The 20,156-nt window shown below is 43.0% G+C and overlaps 1 protein-coding gene across 1 annotated transcript; it reads right to left on the bottom strand.

Annotated features, from left to right (window-relative positions):
* Positions 1-243: 243 nt before the first annotated feature.
* On the bottom strand, positions 244-753 carry LOC121283887 (histone H2B-like). The gene is made up of 2 exons (XM_041198689.1): positions 628-753; positions 244-441 (listed from the first exon to the last, which is right to left on the bottom strand). Exons 1-2 carry the CDS (start codon positions 751-753, stop codon positions 244-246), a joined length of 324 nt encoding a protein of 107 aa, XP_041054623.1.
* Positions 754-20,156: the final 19,403 nt, after the last annotated feature.

Consider the following 20,156-nt stretch of genomic DNA (forward strand, 5'->3'; position numbering starts at 1 on the left):
ATGTTTCAATCAAGTTGCCTCTTACTCTTCTAACCTCCAGCAGATACAAGCCTAATCTGTCCGGCCTTTCCTCGTAAGACAACCTGTCCATTCCTGTTATTAGTTTGGAAATCCTTCTCTGAACTGCTTCCAATGCATTTACATCCTTCCTTAAATAAGGTGACCAATACTGTACACAGTACTCCAAATGTGGTCTCACTAGTGCCCTGTACAATTGAATGTTTTTCAGTCAGTTTGGGGGTTTTACTTGGAGCTGGTGTAATTGGTGACCGCCTTTGTCCCTTCCGACACGGCGTGCTTGGCCAGCTCCCCAGGGAGCAGCAGGCGCACGGCGGTCTGGATCTCCCGGGAGCTGATGGTGCTGCGCTTGTTGTAATGGGCCAGGCGGGAAGCCTCACCCGCGATGCACTCGAAAATATCGCTCACGAACGAGTTCATGGCCTTGGAGGAGATGCCAGTGTCGCGGTGAACCTGCTTCATCACTTTGTAACTCTTTCGAGTACAAACCCGTTTCCATCTGTTTCAGATGTTGTTTCATAGTTTGCCATTGTGAGATTTGAACTCTTGATCTTGGGGTTACAAACCCAGTACCATAACCACTTGGCTATTTAGGCCAAGCTTCATCACTTTGTAGATGTAGATGGCGTAACTCTCCTTCCTCGACTTTCGCCGCTTCTTGCCGCCCTTTGCTACCGGTTTCTTTAAGGCTTTCTTGCCTCCCTTCTTGGGAGCGGGTTTCTTCTCATCAACCATCGTCACTTTCAGGCACAGAAGCATAGCCTCCCTACTTCTGTATTCAATTCCCTTTGCAATAAATGATTACATTCTATTAGCTTTCCTAATTACTTGCTGTAACTCTTTTGAGAGAGGATGTAACTCTTTTGAGTACAAACACATTTCTATCTGTTCCTATTCAGATGAAGTTGCATTGTTTCATAGTTTTGCCATTGTAAGATTTGAACTCTTGATCTTGGGATTACAAACCCAGTACCATAACCACTTGGCTATTTAGGCCAAGCTTAATTACTTGCTGTACTTGCATACTAACCTTGCATACTAGTGACTCCACAGGTGTAATCAATGCCCAGCAATCTCAGCACAGTGTTTTAATTGCAACCACATAGAACACTTTGGAAAGCTATGCACAGCTAAAACAACCAAACACACAGGTAATCCCAAAACGATTCACAAGGTCAAGGTACCACACCAAGTTGAAACACCGCCATGTTTCTTAGGTGAGGTCAAAATGAGGGATTTTCATTCTGGAACATGGACATCTCTGTTAATAGTCATCTCACAAACTTTAAATTGGACATGGGAGCCAGTGTTATGGTTCTCTTGGACAAACAACCGTGACTGAGAGACCTCTGGCTACCTCCAACTAGTGCAACCGTTAGGCAGATGATACTGGAACAGAGTAGAAACCATCAACCAACTGTAGCACACCTCAGTGAAGCAAGGAAGCAAACCGATGAGAATGCCATTGTGCAGAAAGCTAAACTGCAAAGTGAGTCCGTTGATAAGTCACACCCACACAATAAGAGGAGACATCCTCCATCCTAATGTGCATTATAACAAACTACAATTAGGAAGAAAAACAGAATGAACACTATAGATGAGTTCTTAGTTTGTTCTCCCCGTAACAAATGGGATAAACCAGTGACCCTTGATAACACCTGATGGAGAGGTGATAAAGAGCAGTTCAACTCTAAAGAACAAAAAAAGAGAATTAAAAACAACCAACCAAATGCTAGAATGACCACATCCAAAACAGCCTTCTATTCAACAATGTTTACTCAGTACCAACAGAGTATACCACTCACCCAAATGTTGTGAAGACAAGATCTGGAAGAATTATAAAGCCTCCAGACTGCCTGAACCTGTAAACACAGAGACTTGAGGGTGGTGGGGGTGGGGGTGGTGGGGAGAAGGGGTGGTAGATATGTTGGGTAAACAGCAGTACATTGTAAATAAATTGAATAAAGACTTGGGAGAGGTATAGTATAAAGGTCTGGCATAGAAAGGTTTAACATGGGATTAAGTACCACCCACAGTGAGATGTAAAGGAAACATGACCCGAGCCTAGAGGCCATTCTTGTAGTGGACAGAGACATGTGCAGAGACAAGCATGGGGCAGAATTGTCCTAGATTTGGACTAAGTGCAGTAGCGGGCAGGAAAAGGCACATTTTACCTGCCACTCACAGGTCCCAATCCCGCCTTGTTAATCATGTATTCCGGGAAACACGTCATTTCAATGGTGGGCAGGCTCCAATTCGCCCATTGCGCCGTCACCTCTCTGCTTCATCATGCCAGGCATCACATTTAAAGTGCAGCCTCGTGCACACCTCTCAGTGCTTCCAGCCCAAGAGAGCTTGCTTGAGGAAGGGAGAGAAGTGGCCTCAGGCAAGGGAAGAGGCTGCAGGGTGAGGGTTGCACTAGGAGGGGGGTATCCCAGAGTGTATGTGAGGCACAAGTTGATCTGTGCAAGTGACCTTAAGATGGTGAGGGCTGAGGATGCAGTCTCCAGAGGAGACCAGGCCAGTTGGAAGTGTGAGAGTGTGTATAAGGGGGTGAATGGTGACATCCCTTGAGCTGGCAGTGAGTGAGATGCTGCAAAGGAGACATAGCCCCGAAAAGCAAGAAGACTGCAGTCCCCAAGTTTAGTGACACCTTCCTCGAGCGTCTTTTGGAATCCGTGGAGGCCCACTGTGATGTCCGCTGCCCCCGGTCTGCCTGCAGGTGGGCAGCAACATTACCACTCTGGCTTGGTAGGCGATTGTAGTGGTCAGTGCCAATGTTGCACAGAAGAGGTTGGCCATCCAATGCAGATAAAGGATGAATGATCTCATCCGTTCTGACAGGGTAGGGCAACAATCGCATCACTCTGAACTCACACACTCAAGCCCATCACACATTCACTGGCATCTCACTCACTGCCAGCTCAAGGGATGTCACCATTTTCTCTCTTACACACTCTCACACTTCCACCTGGCCTGGTCTCCTCTGGAGACTGCCTCCTCAGCCCTCACCATCTTGAGGTCACTTGCACAGATCAACTTGTGCCCCCACATACACCCATAGATACACCCCTCCTAGTGCAACCCTCACCCTGCAGCCTCTTCCTTTGCCTGAGGCCACTTCTCTCCCTTCCTCAAGCAAGCCCTCGCCCTGCAGCCATTGGAAAACCACCCCTGCCTTATGGCTGGTTTGGTAGGCAGAGACCCGCCCATAAACCCCCCTAAATGTGTTGTGGTGCTGTCTGCAAAACCTGGCACTGATGACTGCGAGTGTGGCCCATAACAAGGTAGGCAAACAAACTTCGAAGTCCCGAGCAAAGTGCGGCTCACCAGGTTCACATTGCCTATGTTCAGTTGTGAAACACATTGGTGTGCAATTATATCAACGATGGTCCAGCATGGGAAGATGATTCCTGCGGGCTGGCCTTATACCTGATATGTAGATGTATTACAGTGAGTTTCCTGATGTCCAGCAGCAGGAAATGTTGCCCACTATTGAAGGGCAGAGCGGACAATTACAAACTGGTTTCACAACGTCATGACAATTTTTGGCTTTCTCGCTATATTGTCTACTCATGCCACCAAACACGCCTGACACCAGCGGGTACAGAAAATTCCACCCCTGGAGGCAGCTCCTAGCTTAGACCTTAGAAAGTATATATGTATATAATTACAAGTAGTTAATAAACTCTTACTGATGTTATGGTGCCTTCTAAGAATCAACCACACAATACTCAGATACAGGTTAATGATCATTTTATTCAAGTGAACACAGAGAGAATCTGCCTTAGACTGCCTAAAACAGACCTTTACCAATTACAGGAAAACCATCTTTTTTATACAAAACTAGTCACATTGCATTATTCAAATTCTAATCTTGTCAGTACATAGTCATATGATAAGCAGATGTCTCCACTCCCTGGCACTGTTTGTCTTTACCCTTATCTGTTATCCTCGTTCCTCTTCTGTCTCCTAACCAGTTAATCCCTTATGATCCCCATGATATTTCTGGAGAGTTCTGCTAATATCACCCCTATGGTGTACAAGGTTTACCTGGAGAATTCTGCTGACCTTTGGTTTTATTAATAGAAGTCTCTGTTTAACTCTTACACTGTTAAATCATAACCTCTTCATGAGACCTACAGAACTATATACAACACCTTAGAACAACTTTCAGTCCCAACATTAGAACGTACGGGGTGCCAACGGTCTTCAGCAGTTAGCACAAAATGAGTTATAGCAAATCAGTAGCTCGTTTTACAGCCTACTTCATTTGCTTTGCCATGAAAGACAGTGGAAAAAAAAGAGGTAGGATGTAAATTGGGCTGATGACTCAATACAGCCTTTTTTGCTCTAATGTTCAGAACAAATTTCAAGCTAGTTTTGCTTCTTTTTTAACTCTAATACATGTTGCCTGATTTTCTGAAATACCAGGGAACTAGATAATCTTTAATTTACATAGACATTGTTGTCCCTCAGCTATGATACGGAAATGCAATCTGTCATTGCTCATCCTTCTCCTCAATCCATGCCCATCACTCTTCAAATTAATAGTTCTCTATTTTCTGTCTACCAAGCTTCTCATTCAGTAACCTACTACATCAGAATTCAAGAATTTGGCAGTGATGGGTAATTCCATCACAATCAAACTCTGTCTTTCCTTTTTAACATCTGGTCCTTTTGTTTATACCAGTTAAGGCTGCCGCTATTTTGTATTATTTCAATTCTAATTCGGTTCTGATCTTAATTTTTGCTGTTTCTTCCACATTTTAATTGCAGACTTCCATCATCACAAGTTCTAATTTAGCTAATTGTTTTACATCTTTTTCACTGCTTCAATAACCAACTAATCAAAGGAGGCAGTGTCTGACATTTGATGTTGGCCCTTACCCAACATGCCAACACTCACCGAACTCTTATTGCAGTCACATTTAACTGTAGTCAGCTAATTCATTTCAAAGCATCAAGCCTATCTTGGAGATTCAAATCAAATCAGGATCAGCTGCACATTTCAGACTGCTGACCACTTCAACACAGCTCTTTGGTCCTTCATTATTTCTTACTACCTAGAGCAAAATGCAGGTACTCTGTGAGCTCTTTGCCCAAACTGACAACCTGCAATGATTTTCTGTAACTCCCTTGCCTTTCAGGGAGTGTATTTGGAGCTATCTTAACATTTCATGAATTCCAGTAACTTACAGATAAAAACTTAACAATGCAACAGTTTTGTTGTGGGAAGTGCTGCAATCCATCAAATGTACCTTCCAACCGTGCATTGTGGGGAACATCACTGCCTGGTTCGAAGTTATTGTTTTCAATTGTTCAATTGTTTTGTGTTTGATATGTGTGCCTGCTGACTCTGTTCTGTATGCTGCTAGTCAAGCCTGGGTATGGTGACATAGAAACAGAACCTCAACTGAAAATGTCATGCCTAGTGAAGGTATGTCCTATTCATAACTTTTAATATGGACTGTGTTAATATGAAGCTTCTGGGTCTGTTTTTTTAAATGGACCCTTACAAGATGGCTACCAAGGATTATGTGACCTTTGCAAAATCAACACAGCCTATCTGCAGCTTCTGGAAAGTGCCTAATTGCATCACCCTGGGTGGGGGCTGCCCCTGGAATGGACATATCAAGATGAGTACTATCTTCGGGATTCAAACTTGCTATTGTTTGAGGAATTACCCAAAATGCAAATCTAGACACCATGTGTCCAAATTGGAATCCTAACAATGAAGGCTGGGTAGAAACCAATTCATCCTGAGTAAGTGTGTACAACTCATCCATTATCTCCATTGTATAGCAATGGCTGTTAGCTAAGCAATTCTGACTGGTCAATACCAGTATTGGTCATGTGACTGAAACTGGCTGTTAATATGAGTTTTTATCTGAAGACCCAAAAAGACTTGGACAGACTGCAGAAAACACTGAAAAAGACAACAGCTGCAGCAAAAGTCTGTGTTATCTTTGCCTTTAAGAACTCAGAGGCTATGCATCCTAAAAGAGCCTCCTAGCCTGATTCCAAAACTCCAAACCCATCTGCAAAGAAATTGGACATCCTGATACTAAAAACATAAGTGCCTAACTTTGCAACCTGCTGACCATTCATTCCTTCAAGGGAATACTGCAATAATCCTGATAGCCATGTTCAGCTATTTGGACCCATTTGAACTACAATTCAAGAGTGGAAAAAGACCCCTCCGTGTATTGGGCCTGCAGTGAGTATTCTTCTAGGGGATGTGGTGGTATAGTAGTAATGTCACTGGACCAGTAATCCAGAGGCTCTGGCTAATACTCTGGGGGCACAGTTTTGAATCCCAACAAGGCAGATGGCGGAACATAAAGTCAGTTAATAAATCTGGAATTAAAAAGCTAGTCTCTGTAATAGTGACCATTGTTGTAAAAGTTGTAAATAGTGTCAAATGTTGTAAAAAGCAATCTGGTTCACTTAGATCCTTTATCCTGCCATCCTTATCTGGTCCAGCCTACATGTGATTCCAGACCCACAACAAAGTGTTTGACTCTTAATTGCCCTTTGAATTGGCCTAGCTAGCCACTCAGTTGTATCAAATCTCTACAAAAAGCAATGAAGCCGGATGGACCACTCGGCATCAACCTAGGCACCAGAAACGATAACAGCAAACCCAGACCTTTTGACCCTGCAAACTCCTCCTTAATAACATCTGCTGCTCCGCTTCAGCTGATGAATCAATACTGCTCAATGTTGAACATCAGTGCAGAAGATAAGGCTGAAGCATTTGCAAAAATCTTCAGCCAGAAGAGCAGAGTGGTTGATCCATCTCGGCCTTCTCTGGAAGTCTCTGCGTTACAAATGCCAATTCGATTCACTCCACGTGGTATCAAGAAATGGCTGAAGGCAGCAGATACTGATAAGGATACGGGCCTTGAAAACATTCTGGCAATAGTACTGAAGACTTGGGCTCCAGAACTTATCATGCCCCTAGCCAAGCTGTTCCAGTGTAGTTACAGCACTGGCATCTGCCCAGCAATGTGGAAAATTGGCCAGGTATGTCCTGTACACAAAAAGCAGAACAAATCCAACCTGGCCAAGTACCGCCCCATCAGTCTACTCTCAATCATCAATAAAGTGATGGAAGGGGTCAACAACAATGCTATCAAGCAGCACTTGCTTAGCAATAACTTGCTCACTGACACCCAGTTTGTGTTCCTCCAGGGCCACCCAACTCCTGAACTCATTACAGCCTTGGTTCAAACATCTGAACTCCAAAGGTGAGGCGAGAGTGACTGCTCTTGACATCATAACTGAGTGTGGCATCAAGAAGCCCTGGCAAACTGGAGTCAATGGGAATCAGGGGGAAAAATCTCCACTGGTTGGAATCATACATAGCACAAAGGAAGATGGTTGTGGTTGTTGGAGGTCAATCATCTGTGTCTTTGGAGATGAGTCATCTTGGTCCCAGGACATCACTGCAGGAGTTCTTCTGGGTAGTGCTGTAGGCTTAATCATCTTCAGCTGCTTCATCAATTACCTTCCCTCTATTATAAGGGCAGAAGAGGGGATGTTTGATGATGTTCAGTACCATTCATGACTCCTCAGATACTAAAGCAGTCATGCCCACATGAAGCAAGACCTGGACAATATTCAGATTTGGACTAATAATTGGCAAGTAACATTCATACCACACCACTGCAAGGCAATGACCACATCCAATAAGAGAGAATTTAACCATCTCCCTTGACATTCAATGGCATTACCATTGCTAAATCCCCCACTATCAACATTCTGGGGTTACCATTGACCATAAATTGAATTGGACCAGCCACATAAATACTGTGGCTATAGGAGCAGGTCAAAGGTTAGGAATTTTGGGGTGAGTAACTCACCTCCTGACTCCCCAAAGCCTGTTCACTATCTACCAGGCACAAGTCAGGAGTGTGATGGAATACTTTCCACTTGCCTGGATGAGTGCAACTCCAGCAGCAGTCAAGAAGCTCGACACCATCCAAGACAAAGCAACCTGATTGATTGGCAGCCTATCCACCACCTTAAACAATCACTCCCTCCACCCAATGACGCACAGTGGCAGTACTGTGTAACATCTTCTAGATACGCTGCAGCAACACTCCATAGCTTATTCGACAGCAGCTTCCAACCCCACAGCCTCTACCACCTAGCAGGACAAGGGCAACAGACACATCCTCATTGGGTGGGCGGACCTGGGAGCGGTCATGAAGCTGTCCGCTGCCTACGATTGGGCCCCAACATTGATTTCACGCTAGCTGGCCAATTAGTGGCTAGCCAGTGTGAAACATGTGCTGCAGCACTCAGCGCTGCTGGGGTTGGGGCGGGACGAGCGTAAGCATGGAAGTCTGCGCATGCACGGGGCTATATGCAGTAAAAGCTCCCTGAAGCACAGAGCTGCCTCAGGAAGCTGAAGAATTTTATCAATATAAATAAAGAATTTTAAAATAATGAAAACATGACCCCTCATGTGACTCTGTCACATGAGCAGGGATATGTAAAAAATGAGTTTTAAAAGTTTCTATTTTCTTTTAATCACTGAATGAAACCTCATCCCGCCCGTGGATGAGGTTTCACCAAAAATGCAAATCCAAATGGCTGGACAGGCAGCAAAAAATTCCAAACAATTAGCTGACGCTCGCCCGATGTCATCGCGCGTCATTTTATGCTCCTTTAGGTTGGCCGCAAGCCCACCCAAAAAGCGTAATATTCTGCCCATGGGAACACCACCACCTGCAAGTTCCCCTCCAAGTCACAGATCACATTGACTTGTAACTATATCATCGTTCCTTCACTACCACTGGGTCAAAATCCTGGAACGCCCTTCCTAACAGCACTTTCCTAACCACACAGACGACAGTGGTTGGAGAAGGTGGCCCAGCACAAACGTAGCAAGGCAAATTAGGGATGGGCAATAAATCCTGGCCTAGCCAGTGACACTCACATTCCGTGTAAGAATAAACATAAAAAGAAGGAACCTAATTTATATGCATGATTGATCAAAATGACATCACAAAATGAGAGAAGCCTTTGATGTTTCTCTGACTTGTTCATTGTGAGAAACTAAATAATGTTGATTAAGTAACCATCACATGATGTTGAAAATGAAAATGCAGGTTAATTAATACAATTAACCTGAAGCCAGGTTGGAAGAACTCTGGTCTCGCATGCACGGCTGATCCAGTGCAAGACAAATGGTATCCATGAGCTTCAGGCAGCAATCAATAATACCAAGGCAGATCACTACAAGCATGGATCTTACGGTAAGCATAGAGGAGATCAAGCAAATGGGACATATAGCAAAATGAAGAACACTGGAAATTGTAGTTTATATCATTTAAGTCAACCCCATCTCACACATACTCCGCAGCACCCAGTAAGGATTGTGAATGATATTTTGCACATACCTTTAAGGATTTAGATTTACTGGTATTCAATAACAGTGTTGAGGACACAAGGGGGTTTAATTTAAAACAGCCCTGATTTCTCCTCTCACCACCCATCCATAAACAGAAAGGTGTTTTTGATTTTTGATTTTTGATTTCCCCCTTTATAAGTGGTGGTGTATTTTCCCCACCCCTTCAGTTTTTGGAGTGATCCGATCTGCTGTTAAGACTCCCACAGCAAACTCTAGATAGGATAAAATCAGAGGGTTGCTTTATGTTACACGCACTCAAAACGTGGGGAGTTGGGGGCGGGGGTGTGGGTGGCGGGGGTTGTTGCTATGTAACCCTGGTATATTCACACAATAAAAAAGGAAAAGGGAAAGAAAGAGGTTCAGGGCAAAGACCACAGACAAAACAAGAATTATTGTTTCATGTGAGTCCAGAATCAAAAGTCCAATGGCGTATTCATTTGGAGTGGTTAGCCGGCTGAAACTGATGCGGGGTGATCCACTTTCCCAGTAGCACTGGCTTCCACAATGGAAGAAGCATGTTGAGATGAGTCTGTTTTACAGTAGGCACTAGTGCAGAAGTTCCAATAGAAAACAGCGTAGATGAGAGCCAGGCAATTTAAACCGGGACAGATCTCCATTTCTGCTGCTGCTTTGCTGATGGAAGATGGCAGACTGCCTGGTTTCAGCTTCACAGGTTCTTAGCGGCTTGGGGGGATCATGTGACATAACTCTCGCTTGGTTTAGACAAAAGATGTTTATGCTCCTGGTCTGGATTCTTGAGATGATTAATGTTGCATCCATTAATAAGTTTCAGTGGTTTCAGGGCCCCTTTGTCCCCGCAGATGTATCATCTCCATTGGCCACAGCTCTGCCTTAGAAATGTAAAGGGTCTTTGTGCATTTCCCTGGAATTTAATCATTTTAGTCACAGGGGGCATGCATATATATTTTTCCTTCGTTTCTTCTGAGCAAGACAACAGTGTTAGGAGCCCTGAAGGTAACAGTCATGTAGGTTAAATATTTATACCACTTCTGTCATCTGTCAGAATGACAGACATTTTTCATACTTACATGCTAGTCATGTCATAAAAGAATTGAACTTGTTCTAAAAAAACTATGTTAACCAAGCATATCACCTCTTTTTAATGCACGTAAGAAGGTAGATTTCTAAAATGATAAAATGTCAATGTTAATTTAAATGTGATGAGGTGCATTTCTGAGTCAGCTTCCATTCCTGTTCAAAAAAGGGTTTCTAAAAATTCAATATATGGGATAATTCTTATAAAAAATATTACATTAAGAAACCTTTACAAGATAATTACAGCTGATTATACAGATGAAGATGACCATCCACAGAGAGATCCTAACCTTCCCCCCTTCATTAAAAATTAACAATTGTTTCTGCAACGCTGAGATGCCTTCATATCTATCTGGAATTTTATTTGACATGTTGATCATTCTTTTGTGTCCATCATGACTTTTGTGTGGGTGACCAACAATCGTCCTAATCTGTGGAAGACTGTGAACCCTGTGATTTTGAGCCTGGGCCTCACTTACATTTTGCGTAGAACTTTGGGTGGAATTTTGTGCTGCTGGGATTTTACAGTACTGCTGAAGTCAATGGACTTTTGAACGGCTCGCAGCATTTTATGAAAATTCTGCCATTTATTCTTTTGGAAATCAAGAAATGCAGGCTGCAAAATTTGACCCAAAAACAGAAATGCAATGTACAATTAATTGGCGCTCATTGCTTTCAGTGCAGGTAGCGTGCATAGTTTGTGCTGCTGGCTCATTACCATAATTAAAGCATGCAGCTAGTGCTAAGTGTGCTGCATGCCAGAACAGGGATGCAAAATCTTGAGATACTAGCACCATTTAAAGGTAGCCTATACTATTTAAAGCTAGTCTACATCCCTCAAAGGAGAAGTGCATTCTGAATGCAGCAGCTACTGGCTGGAGGTTGTCAGGGAAGAGTGTCCAAGTCGGGACAATGCTGAAAAATCACAAAAGAAAACATGTTCCAAAGTTTTCCAATACAGCACTTGAGGCCTTAGTGCAGGAGGTGGACAGGAGGTGGGAGGTCCTCTAATCTCAGAGGGCCAAGAGGTACTCCAAACATACACTACAAAAGCAGTGAGAGCAGAGAGCCATCACAATGAATGCCAGCAGTGTAGCTCTGAGGCCTTGGATGCAAAGCCATAGGAAGTTCCATGACCTAATCAGTGATAGAGATCAGCCAATTCATCTTCAAATGCCATAACTTTAAAAATGAACTACTTGTGTCATACTCAGTTCAATTTAACACTGCCCATTCACTCACCAACCAACAATCTCCATCAACTACAATTTATTCATCACACCATAGCATCACCTTGTGAGAATGTGGATGCACACTACCCATGTATCTCAATGCCTTAGGCTGATTGTGGGATCAGCACACAGTGAGTTAAAGCAGCTCTCAGCTTTGCTGGGCAGGCATAAGGCAAGGATTAAAAGTTGGATGAATGTATGAAGGTCATTTATCCATGTCTTGAGGGTTTGGGGAGATGTTGTTCTGGTCATTGTTTATAGCAATATAATAATTGAAGAGCTTAAGGGAACCATATAACCATGGTAACAGGATGATTGGGAGAGATTGAGATGAAATAAGTGTATCTTTCTGGCTCCATTTTGATACATTTGGTGTTGTATTATTTGTCTTATATATTGTGATTTAGTGGTAGCATTCATTGAATATAGGGATCAAAGGTAGAATTGGTATAAGAATTTTAAGTAAACCACTGTACATTATAGTCACACTGGATTGTGGAGTGTGGTGTGCCTGAGTTCTTATAGTGAATTGTCAACTCAATAATTTTTTAAAGTTTGCAATCGTACTGGAATTGAGTGGTACAATTTGCCTGCATATTCATGTTGAATTGTGTGACATGAGCTTGTTGCAGGACAAGGTGGCACACAACCTGATGGATGCGTGTCCTTACTCCACTGGAGGAGACAATGGTTGTGGCCAACTGTGGGGCTGAAAACACCAAAGATGACAGTATCCTCACACCTAATCCTCCTCATATCCCACTTCCACCTTATGCCACAACTTCCTCTGATTCCCAGATGATGTACGCATGCATCTCTTGCTTTCCTCCCTTCTCCTCACCGTAAGCCTCTCCATGTGCCTTTCTCCTGTCAGATATACAAGAGCTGCAGGAATTCTTACCAAGAAATGGTGCACGAGCAACAAGTGGAAGAGGGAGAAGAGACTAATGATGAAGAAACTCCATCTCTTGCTCTCTCATGCTCTCATGCTCACAGCCACCAGCTCAGAAACTGACATTGCACATACTTAAAGTGTGACTTAGCTGTGGGATCTGCATTCAGCCAGGCAGATAAGAAACTGGATGAATCACGATCCAGCCCTGTCTTGAGTGAGAGACCAAGTGTTACATGGTTAGTCCCAGGAACCAGCCTCTGATGAATTGAAGCCGTTTTTCAGCTGAAGGCACAAGATGAGCAGCCAAGGTGATATTCTATTATGGGATGCATGAGTAGTAATTCCTTCACAAGGAAGGGAACCACTCTTGGCAGAGCTACACAGTGTCCATCCAGGGATCTCCCGAATGAAGATGATAGCACGGGGTTATCTTTGGTGACCGGGGATGGACAGTGATTTGAAAATGTGGTAAAACACTGTGTGCAATGTCAACAGCTGCAAAAGTTGCTGGTGGCAGCTCCATTACACCCATGGAAGTGGCCTGGTAGATCCTGGGTGCGATTACACATTGACTACGCTGTCCTTTCCTTGGAACCATGTTTCTACTGATTATAGGTGCTCATTCCAAATGGTTAGATGTTTATGAGGTAAAGTCTCCAACGTCTGGCACTACTACAGAGAAAAGAAACTACTCCAGAACTTTGTCACCCACTGATTTCCAGAGCTAATTGTCTCGGATAATGTTACTGCATTTACAAGCATTGAGTTCCAATGATTTATCAACCTCAACAGTATCAACCACATGAATTCTGTGCCGTACCATCAGACATCAAACAGACTGGTGGAAAGGGCAGTGGAAACTTTTAAGGTGGGAATGAAAAAGTTAACAGGTGAATTGTTGGAGACCAAACTTGCTCATTTTCTATTTCATTATAGAATGACCCCCTCATACTACAACAGGAGCAACACCTGCAGAACTACTGATGAGGTGCTGTCTTCAGACAAGACTAGGCCTAATACTTGCAAATTTGGTTGGGAAGGTGGAGAAAAGTCAAGGGAACCAAAAATGCAACTTAAGATTTGTAGTCGTGAGCGGCAATTTACTGTTGTAGAAGCAGTATATGTAAAGAATTTCAGTGGAGGAGCGGTCACATGGTAAAGTGAGTTCTGTGACTGGACCATTGTTATGCCATGTGGAATGGAGGGCCGGATCACTCGTAAGCATGTGGATCATTTAAGAAAAAGAGGGACACCCCAACAAAATGATGTTCCACCTTTAACCATTACTGAATCAGTGTTTCCTGTTGAAGTTTCTGAACCCAGGACAGACATGCCTGATGTCTGTCGGAGTGGAAGACACTGAACTCCATGTGCCTAATGAGGTACTTGATGTTAATGCAGTTCCAGAGAGTGTGTTTCCTACAAAATAATCGAAGTCGTGGAGCTACGATGTTCCATACTGATCAGGAAATGGCCTAAAAGGCTGAACTTGTAATTTCATGACCTGTGGAAATGTTGTAATGTCATAACATAAATATCCTTGTAAATACAAAATGTACAGAAATGTTAAAGAGGGAGGGATGTAGTAATTATAGTTTTCAGAAATGTAAGACTGTAGCTTTAACAATAATCCAATGTTGTAAGATCACATGATCTGTATAAACCAATGTGTTAACAGCACAGGGAATCTATAGGAGGGCGTTCTTCTTTCGTTATGGAGTTTGATGCACTTGTGTAGTTGCTGCTGCTGTCTTGTAACTAAAGTTAAATGCTTCTACTAAGAAAAGTTGTCTGAAGATCAGCTCTATAAAAATGTCTAGTTTCATTTTGTAAGATATTTACTTCGAACACTCCCTGTGTAACAAGTTCCACATTCTAATTACTCTCTAAAAAAATGAAAATTCTCCTCATTTCCCTATTGGATTTACTAGTAACTATCTTGTATTCATGTCCTCTAGGTTTGAATTCTCCCACAAGTGGACACATTCTCTCCATGTTGATCTGTGCAATCTATTTACAATTTTAAAACCCTCTATCAGGTCACCTCCATGTCTTCTTCTTGTTACACAGAAAATCTCTTAACCTGTTAAATCTTTTATGATAGCTGTACTCTTTCACTTCTGGTACCATCTTTGTAAATCTTTTTTGAATTTTCTCTAATGCATCTATGTCTGTTTTTATAGCATGTAGACCAGAACTACAGATAGCACTCTAAGTGTGCTCTTAGTTTTAACCAGTTGTTTTAAAATTGGAAGTAATGCAGTTTAAAGACATTAATAAGTTCTGGATCAAAGTATTGATATTTGAGAGGTTTGGCCAGTGTTGGATGTTTTTCAAGAGAAGTTGCTTGAGTCATAAGAAGCCTCATAAATAGAAGCTGTTTGATGGTCAATTCCTTAGATTAGTGTTCTGTCAGCTCATTGAACTCAACTTTCAAATGGTGCATGCCCTCTAAATTTTGCAATGTTATTTGCAGTAAGTTTGCAGCTTAAATTCAATATTTTAATAAATTAACATTATTTAATTGTCTTATCTTGGTGAACTCAATGTTGTATGACATAAATATCATTATTGTAGGCCTGCCAAAGGGAAGTACTAATCTACATTGTTCCAAAACATGGGTTTTTACAAAACTGTAGATTAGAAATGCCAAGTGCCAGGGTTGAGAAGTGTGAAAGGCTTGTTCTGTTCGCTTCAGAATTCAGAGTGCTTCATTTAATTGATTTAATTAGCAACATTTATTGTTCAGTGTGAAAGAACTGCTTTTGTTTCATTGTATCAAGTTCATCAGCATAGACTATTGAAAGAATTGATATCAGAATGTTCACCAATATACTTGTGACATTGTGTTCTCTATTGTTAGTTGTGATTAAGTGTGGAAAAAAAAAACATGTTGGAGAAACTGTTCCAAAAGAATGGACAAATCTGACATCTTATAGGTTAAAAGCAAAAGTTTCAACCAGCACTTATTTCTTTAAAAAAAAAAGTTGTTCCATGAGAATAGTGTACTGAGATGAGTTATTTTATCTTGAACTCTAGGCATCAGACTTGGTTAGTAGACAGACTGTAAACATACTCTGGTATTTGCTTAAAAATTGTTTATTGTACCACATCTAAACAGGCTACAGAGTAGACACATTATTCCTAGACATGATTCCACGTCTCTCTTTCAGAGTGCCTAACACATGACTGACTGATGTCCATGGTACATCATCATCTATGCCATATATTAGCAGATCTCATCTATTAACCCTTTATACTACAAATAGAAATAAGGACTAATAATAGAAACAATGATCTGAATAGAGAAGATGACAATGGGTTGCATTTTCTGTTCAGAAGCAGGACCTGGGTAATCAAAATGACAAAGGGCACAAAACTGGGATTGGTGGTGGTTATTGAGTGCTATGGGTGCTGTTCAGTGACCAAAATGAAGCCTGCTGCATGCCTGCACATTTCTGCTGTGAATTGCAATAGCTGGTATATTGATGAAGGCGTTAGCTCGCACATAGCTAATTTTCACTAGAACTATGCAGACCAGGCAGATCGTGTAGTCAATCAGCATGCAATGGTGAATTGATGCCAGTGCTGTCATTTTAAAATTCTAAGCCCTAGCTGACACTCTTTCTTAATCTTGCACTTCTGAACACGTTAAACAGCAAGAAGGACTCCCCACTATTGAAAGTGATCATCAACTAATTGCAGATTAGTGGCTGAAGACTTCTCCTGGCTGTTGGTATTATTCTGTAAGTGTTTGTTGCTTTGCAACTTTTAAGGTGCAAAAGTTTACAGGGAATGGAGTAAAGTTAACTTTAGTTAGTTAGTGGGCTGGCGTTGAAAGACTCCTTGCTAACTTCCAAACTTCTGCACAAACAAGTTCCTCCCAGATCTAGCAGGGCTGCCACTTGCATCAAGCACGACTGAATGAGCAGTGAGGATGGGAGAATGATCAGAGCAGAAGAAATTGTTCGAAGAACACAGAGGAGGATGAGGAGATGGCCTCTCAGCAGCAGGCTACATCTCCACATGGTCTTTAGGGAGCAGATCTCTTGGATTGTAGGAGCGCTGTGTTTTCCTGGGAGCCCCTTCGCATAATATTACATAAGGACATAAGAAATAGGAGCTGGAGTAAGCTATTTGGCCCCATGGGACTGGTCCACCATTCAACAAAGTTATAGCTGATCTTCTATCGCAACCCTCTCACCATCACCATATCCCTTAATTCCCTTAGCATTCAAGCACCTATTGATCTCTGCCTTGAGTATAATCAATAAGTGAGCATCCACATTCTTTGCGTGAAGATATCCAGGGCTATGTTTCTTAAAATACTTTTTCTTGGGATGTGAACGTAACAGACAAGGCCAGTGTTTATTGCTCATCCCATATTGCCCTTGAGAAGATGGTGGGGAGCCACCTTCTTGAACCGCTGCAATCCATATGTTGTAGGTACACTCACAGTGCCTTTAGTGGGGGAGTTCCAGGATCTTAAACCGCGATAATTAACTTGGCAGTGTGTGCAAGCTGTAAGATGTGAGTGTCAGACTTGTAGCAGTGCTAAATATGTGAGAATGGCATGACTGCTGATTGACAGAGATTGTAATTAGGTGAATGATGAGACTAGTTGGATGGAGGAGTGGCTGAAGCTAGTGGTGCAGTTGGTAAGATGCATTCACTGACCTTGGCCACTTGTGTGAGGTAATTGAACTTTTTGAGCCACTGTATCCAGGTCCTGAGGCTATACTCCTGGCATTGACCCCCATGGCCATCGGTTCTAATGCCTTATGATTGTGTGCCTGCAGGATCTCCTGGCCACAGTGGGTAGAGGATATCCCTCCTATGTTCCACTTCCTCCACCAAGGTTTGCAGTTTCAAAATCCTTGATGTTTGCTCTCTTTCATGTTATGCCATTCTTCACTGTTTGCCAGATCGTATCCACTTTTTGCAGGGCTCTGAGCACCTGCTCCAGCCAGAATTCAACTCCACTTTAAGAGGTACAGGCAAGCTTTAACAATTCCAGGGCATTACAATTGTGGGTCATCTGCTGACACATGTAGCTAATGAATTGCACAGCTAGCACTGCCTGTATGCAAAAATCATGCTGCACAGCCTGTCTTTCAAACAACATGTGCAGGTTATTTGTGCAGTGTAATTCTTCACACCCATTTTTTGGGGCTGTCCAATTTATGCCTCATAGTTTTGTATGAGACAGCTAATGTTTTTATTGTGATTTACTGAGATCTCCTTCATGTTCACGCTGTGTTTTCTGTAAGTATTCCACGTGCAAATACTCACTCTATCACCCTGTGACTTTGATTTGAATGGAGGACAGTGAGCAGAGATAGTGGACCAAATCTTTCGATCAGGATCAAAACCACTGGTTCTGACCCTGAACAGACAAAAAAGTACCCACTTCCTTTTCTCTGATTTTTCTGGGCAAAATTCCAATGGGGGATCCTTCCAAACTAACAGTGCAGGAAACCTCAGGGACATCAGCAGTGGGAATCTGTGCAGATGCCACGCTGACTTGTTACAGCACTAGCTACCATATTCTGGAACTAAAGTGTCCCAAAGCTTCTTTGAAAAGCTACAGAGAGGTGAGTGGGCAAGGTGGGTAAGGGGGAATAAGTGGGTAGGGGGTAAGTGGGAAATGGGGTAGGGGGTAAGCTATGTAAAGGGTTAGGCTGGGTAAAGGATTAGGGTGGGTAAAGGGGTGTAGCGGGTAAGATAAGTGGGTAAGGGGGTAGGATTTGTGAGGGGTTAGAGTAGGTAAGGGAGTAGATTAGTGAAGTTGGGTCAGGTTGGTTCAGTGGAGGAGTCAGGGCATCAGGCAGGGAAGGTGGGTGTTGAGTTCTAGCCTGGTCGGTTCGGGGGTGGAGTTGGGTCATCAGGGGGAGCTGGGGGGTTCGGGGGATAGTCATGGTGTCAGGGGGAATTGGGTGGTGAGGTCAGGTCAGGTTGGGTCGGGAAGAGTCGGGGCATCAGAGGAGTGTTGGAGCCAGGGGGATTCAGGTGGTCAGGTCAGGTAAGTTCGGGGAGCAGTCAGGAGGTGTGGGGGTGGGGTTTAGGATGGGGAGTTGGAGGGTCGAGGAGGGAGTTGAGGGGTCATTGTGAGTAATTCGGGGGTCTGTTCTGTATCAGGTGTTAGACTGGAATTTTCTGTTTAAATTTCCTGGTTAATTATCCAGGTAAGTAAATCAGAACCATGCTAAGTCTCCAACTCTAACTCAGAGTTGGAGCCTTTTTTGGGGGGTCCCGGGGAACAGGGGAATTGCTTATCACAAGTTCAAACTTTCCAGGCAACTCCCACGGAGTCAGTGCATTGGAACTTATGAGGGGTCCTGTGCGCATCATGAGGATACACCTGGTCTCCGACTACATTGAGACCAGAAGACGTGGGTCAGTGTTCCATTGTTTTGACAAAGTTAAAAACTAGGCAACTTCTGAGAGGATGCTAATTAAGGATGGTTAGAATTCCAATTTGGAGAACTAATGTCATTTCCAAGCAGCGCTGACCTGATTAGACAGAGCTGGAAGAGAGTTAAGTTTTAAGTTAGGCATTGTGTTTATTTTTAATAGGAGCTCATCAACGTTTACCGGCAAGAACTATTTGCTTCCAGTGAAACAAAGTAAATAGGAGCAAGAAGATTTCATTGGGCTTGATCTTCATTCATGTGATTTCAGTATGCTGTACGAATCAGGGCAGTTTAAGAGCTTGGGCTAAGTCTAGAGGAAATACTAAGGGCAATATTAACCCTGCCCAACCAATGTATTCCATAGGACACTTACCTGCCGATGTCACACTCTCTTCTTGCTGCCCTCTATTTTAACCTGCTCTTTGAGCAAACAGGAAGGCCACATGCTCCTAGAAACTGCTAAAATAAAAGAGCTGAGTTTTCACATTCACTAAGCTGAATTTTTTGTTTGTTCTTCAAGGTGAAAATGACCATCATTTGAGGTGTTTTGTAGGATTCCAGTGAGTATATAGGTGACTGCTAAAGCCTATCTGCACCTGGAAGGTTCTTCTGCAAATAGGACAGAATGTCACAGACTGGTGAGTTTTGGATGAGTTGCTCACTCAAGATTTCCTCTCCTTGCATTTTCTCTCTGCCGCTTATGTGTGCTTGTTTTCGAAGGAGGCTGCACCATTTTTTTATTTGGTTGCCCCAGGTGCAGCAATCCTGGGCGAACTTCTCCCAGGACTCAAAATGGAGATCAAAGCTCCTAAGTGAAGCCTTCAGAATGTCCTTGTAGCTCTTCCATTGACCATCATGACAGCATGTGCCTGAGTCAAGCTCTCCACAGAAGATTTGCTTTGCTAAGCAAGTGTCAGGCCTTCTGGCTACATGACCAGCCCAATTCAGTCGTAACTGTCTCAATATGGTGTGGATGCTTGGCATGCCATCATGGGTGATCACCTCAGTTCTACCACCTGACCTTCTGAAGCTTCCGAAGCAGTTTGGTAGGCAGATTTACTCCTCTTCAGTCCCTGACTGATGTTTGAAGTCTGCCAAAGGTTACACTTTCTTGGGCA

Source organism: Carcharodon carcharias, chromosome 11, assembly GCF_017639515.1.
Source record: "Carcharodon carcharias isolate sCarCar2 chromosome 11, sCarCar2.pri, whole genome shotgun sequence".
Taxonomy (NCBI): domain Eukaryota; kingdom Metazoa; phylum Chordata; class Chondrichthyes; order Lamniformes; family Lamnidae; genus Carcharodon; species Carcharodon carcharias.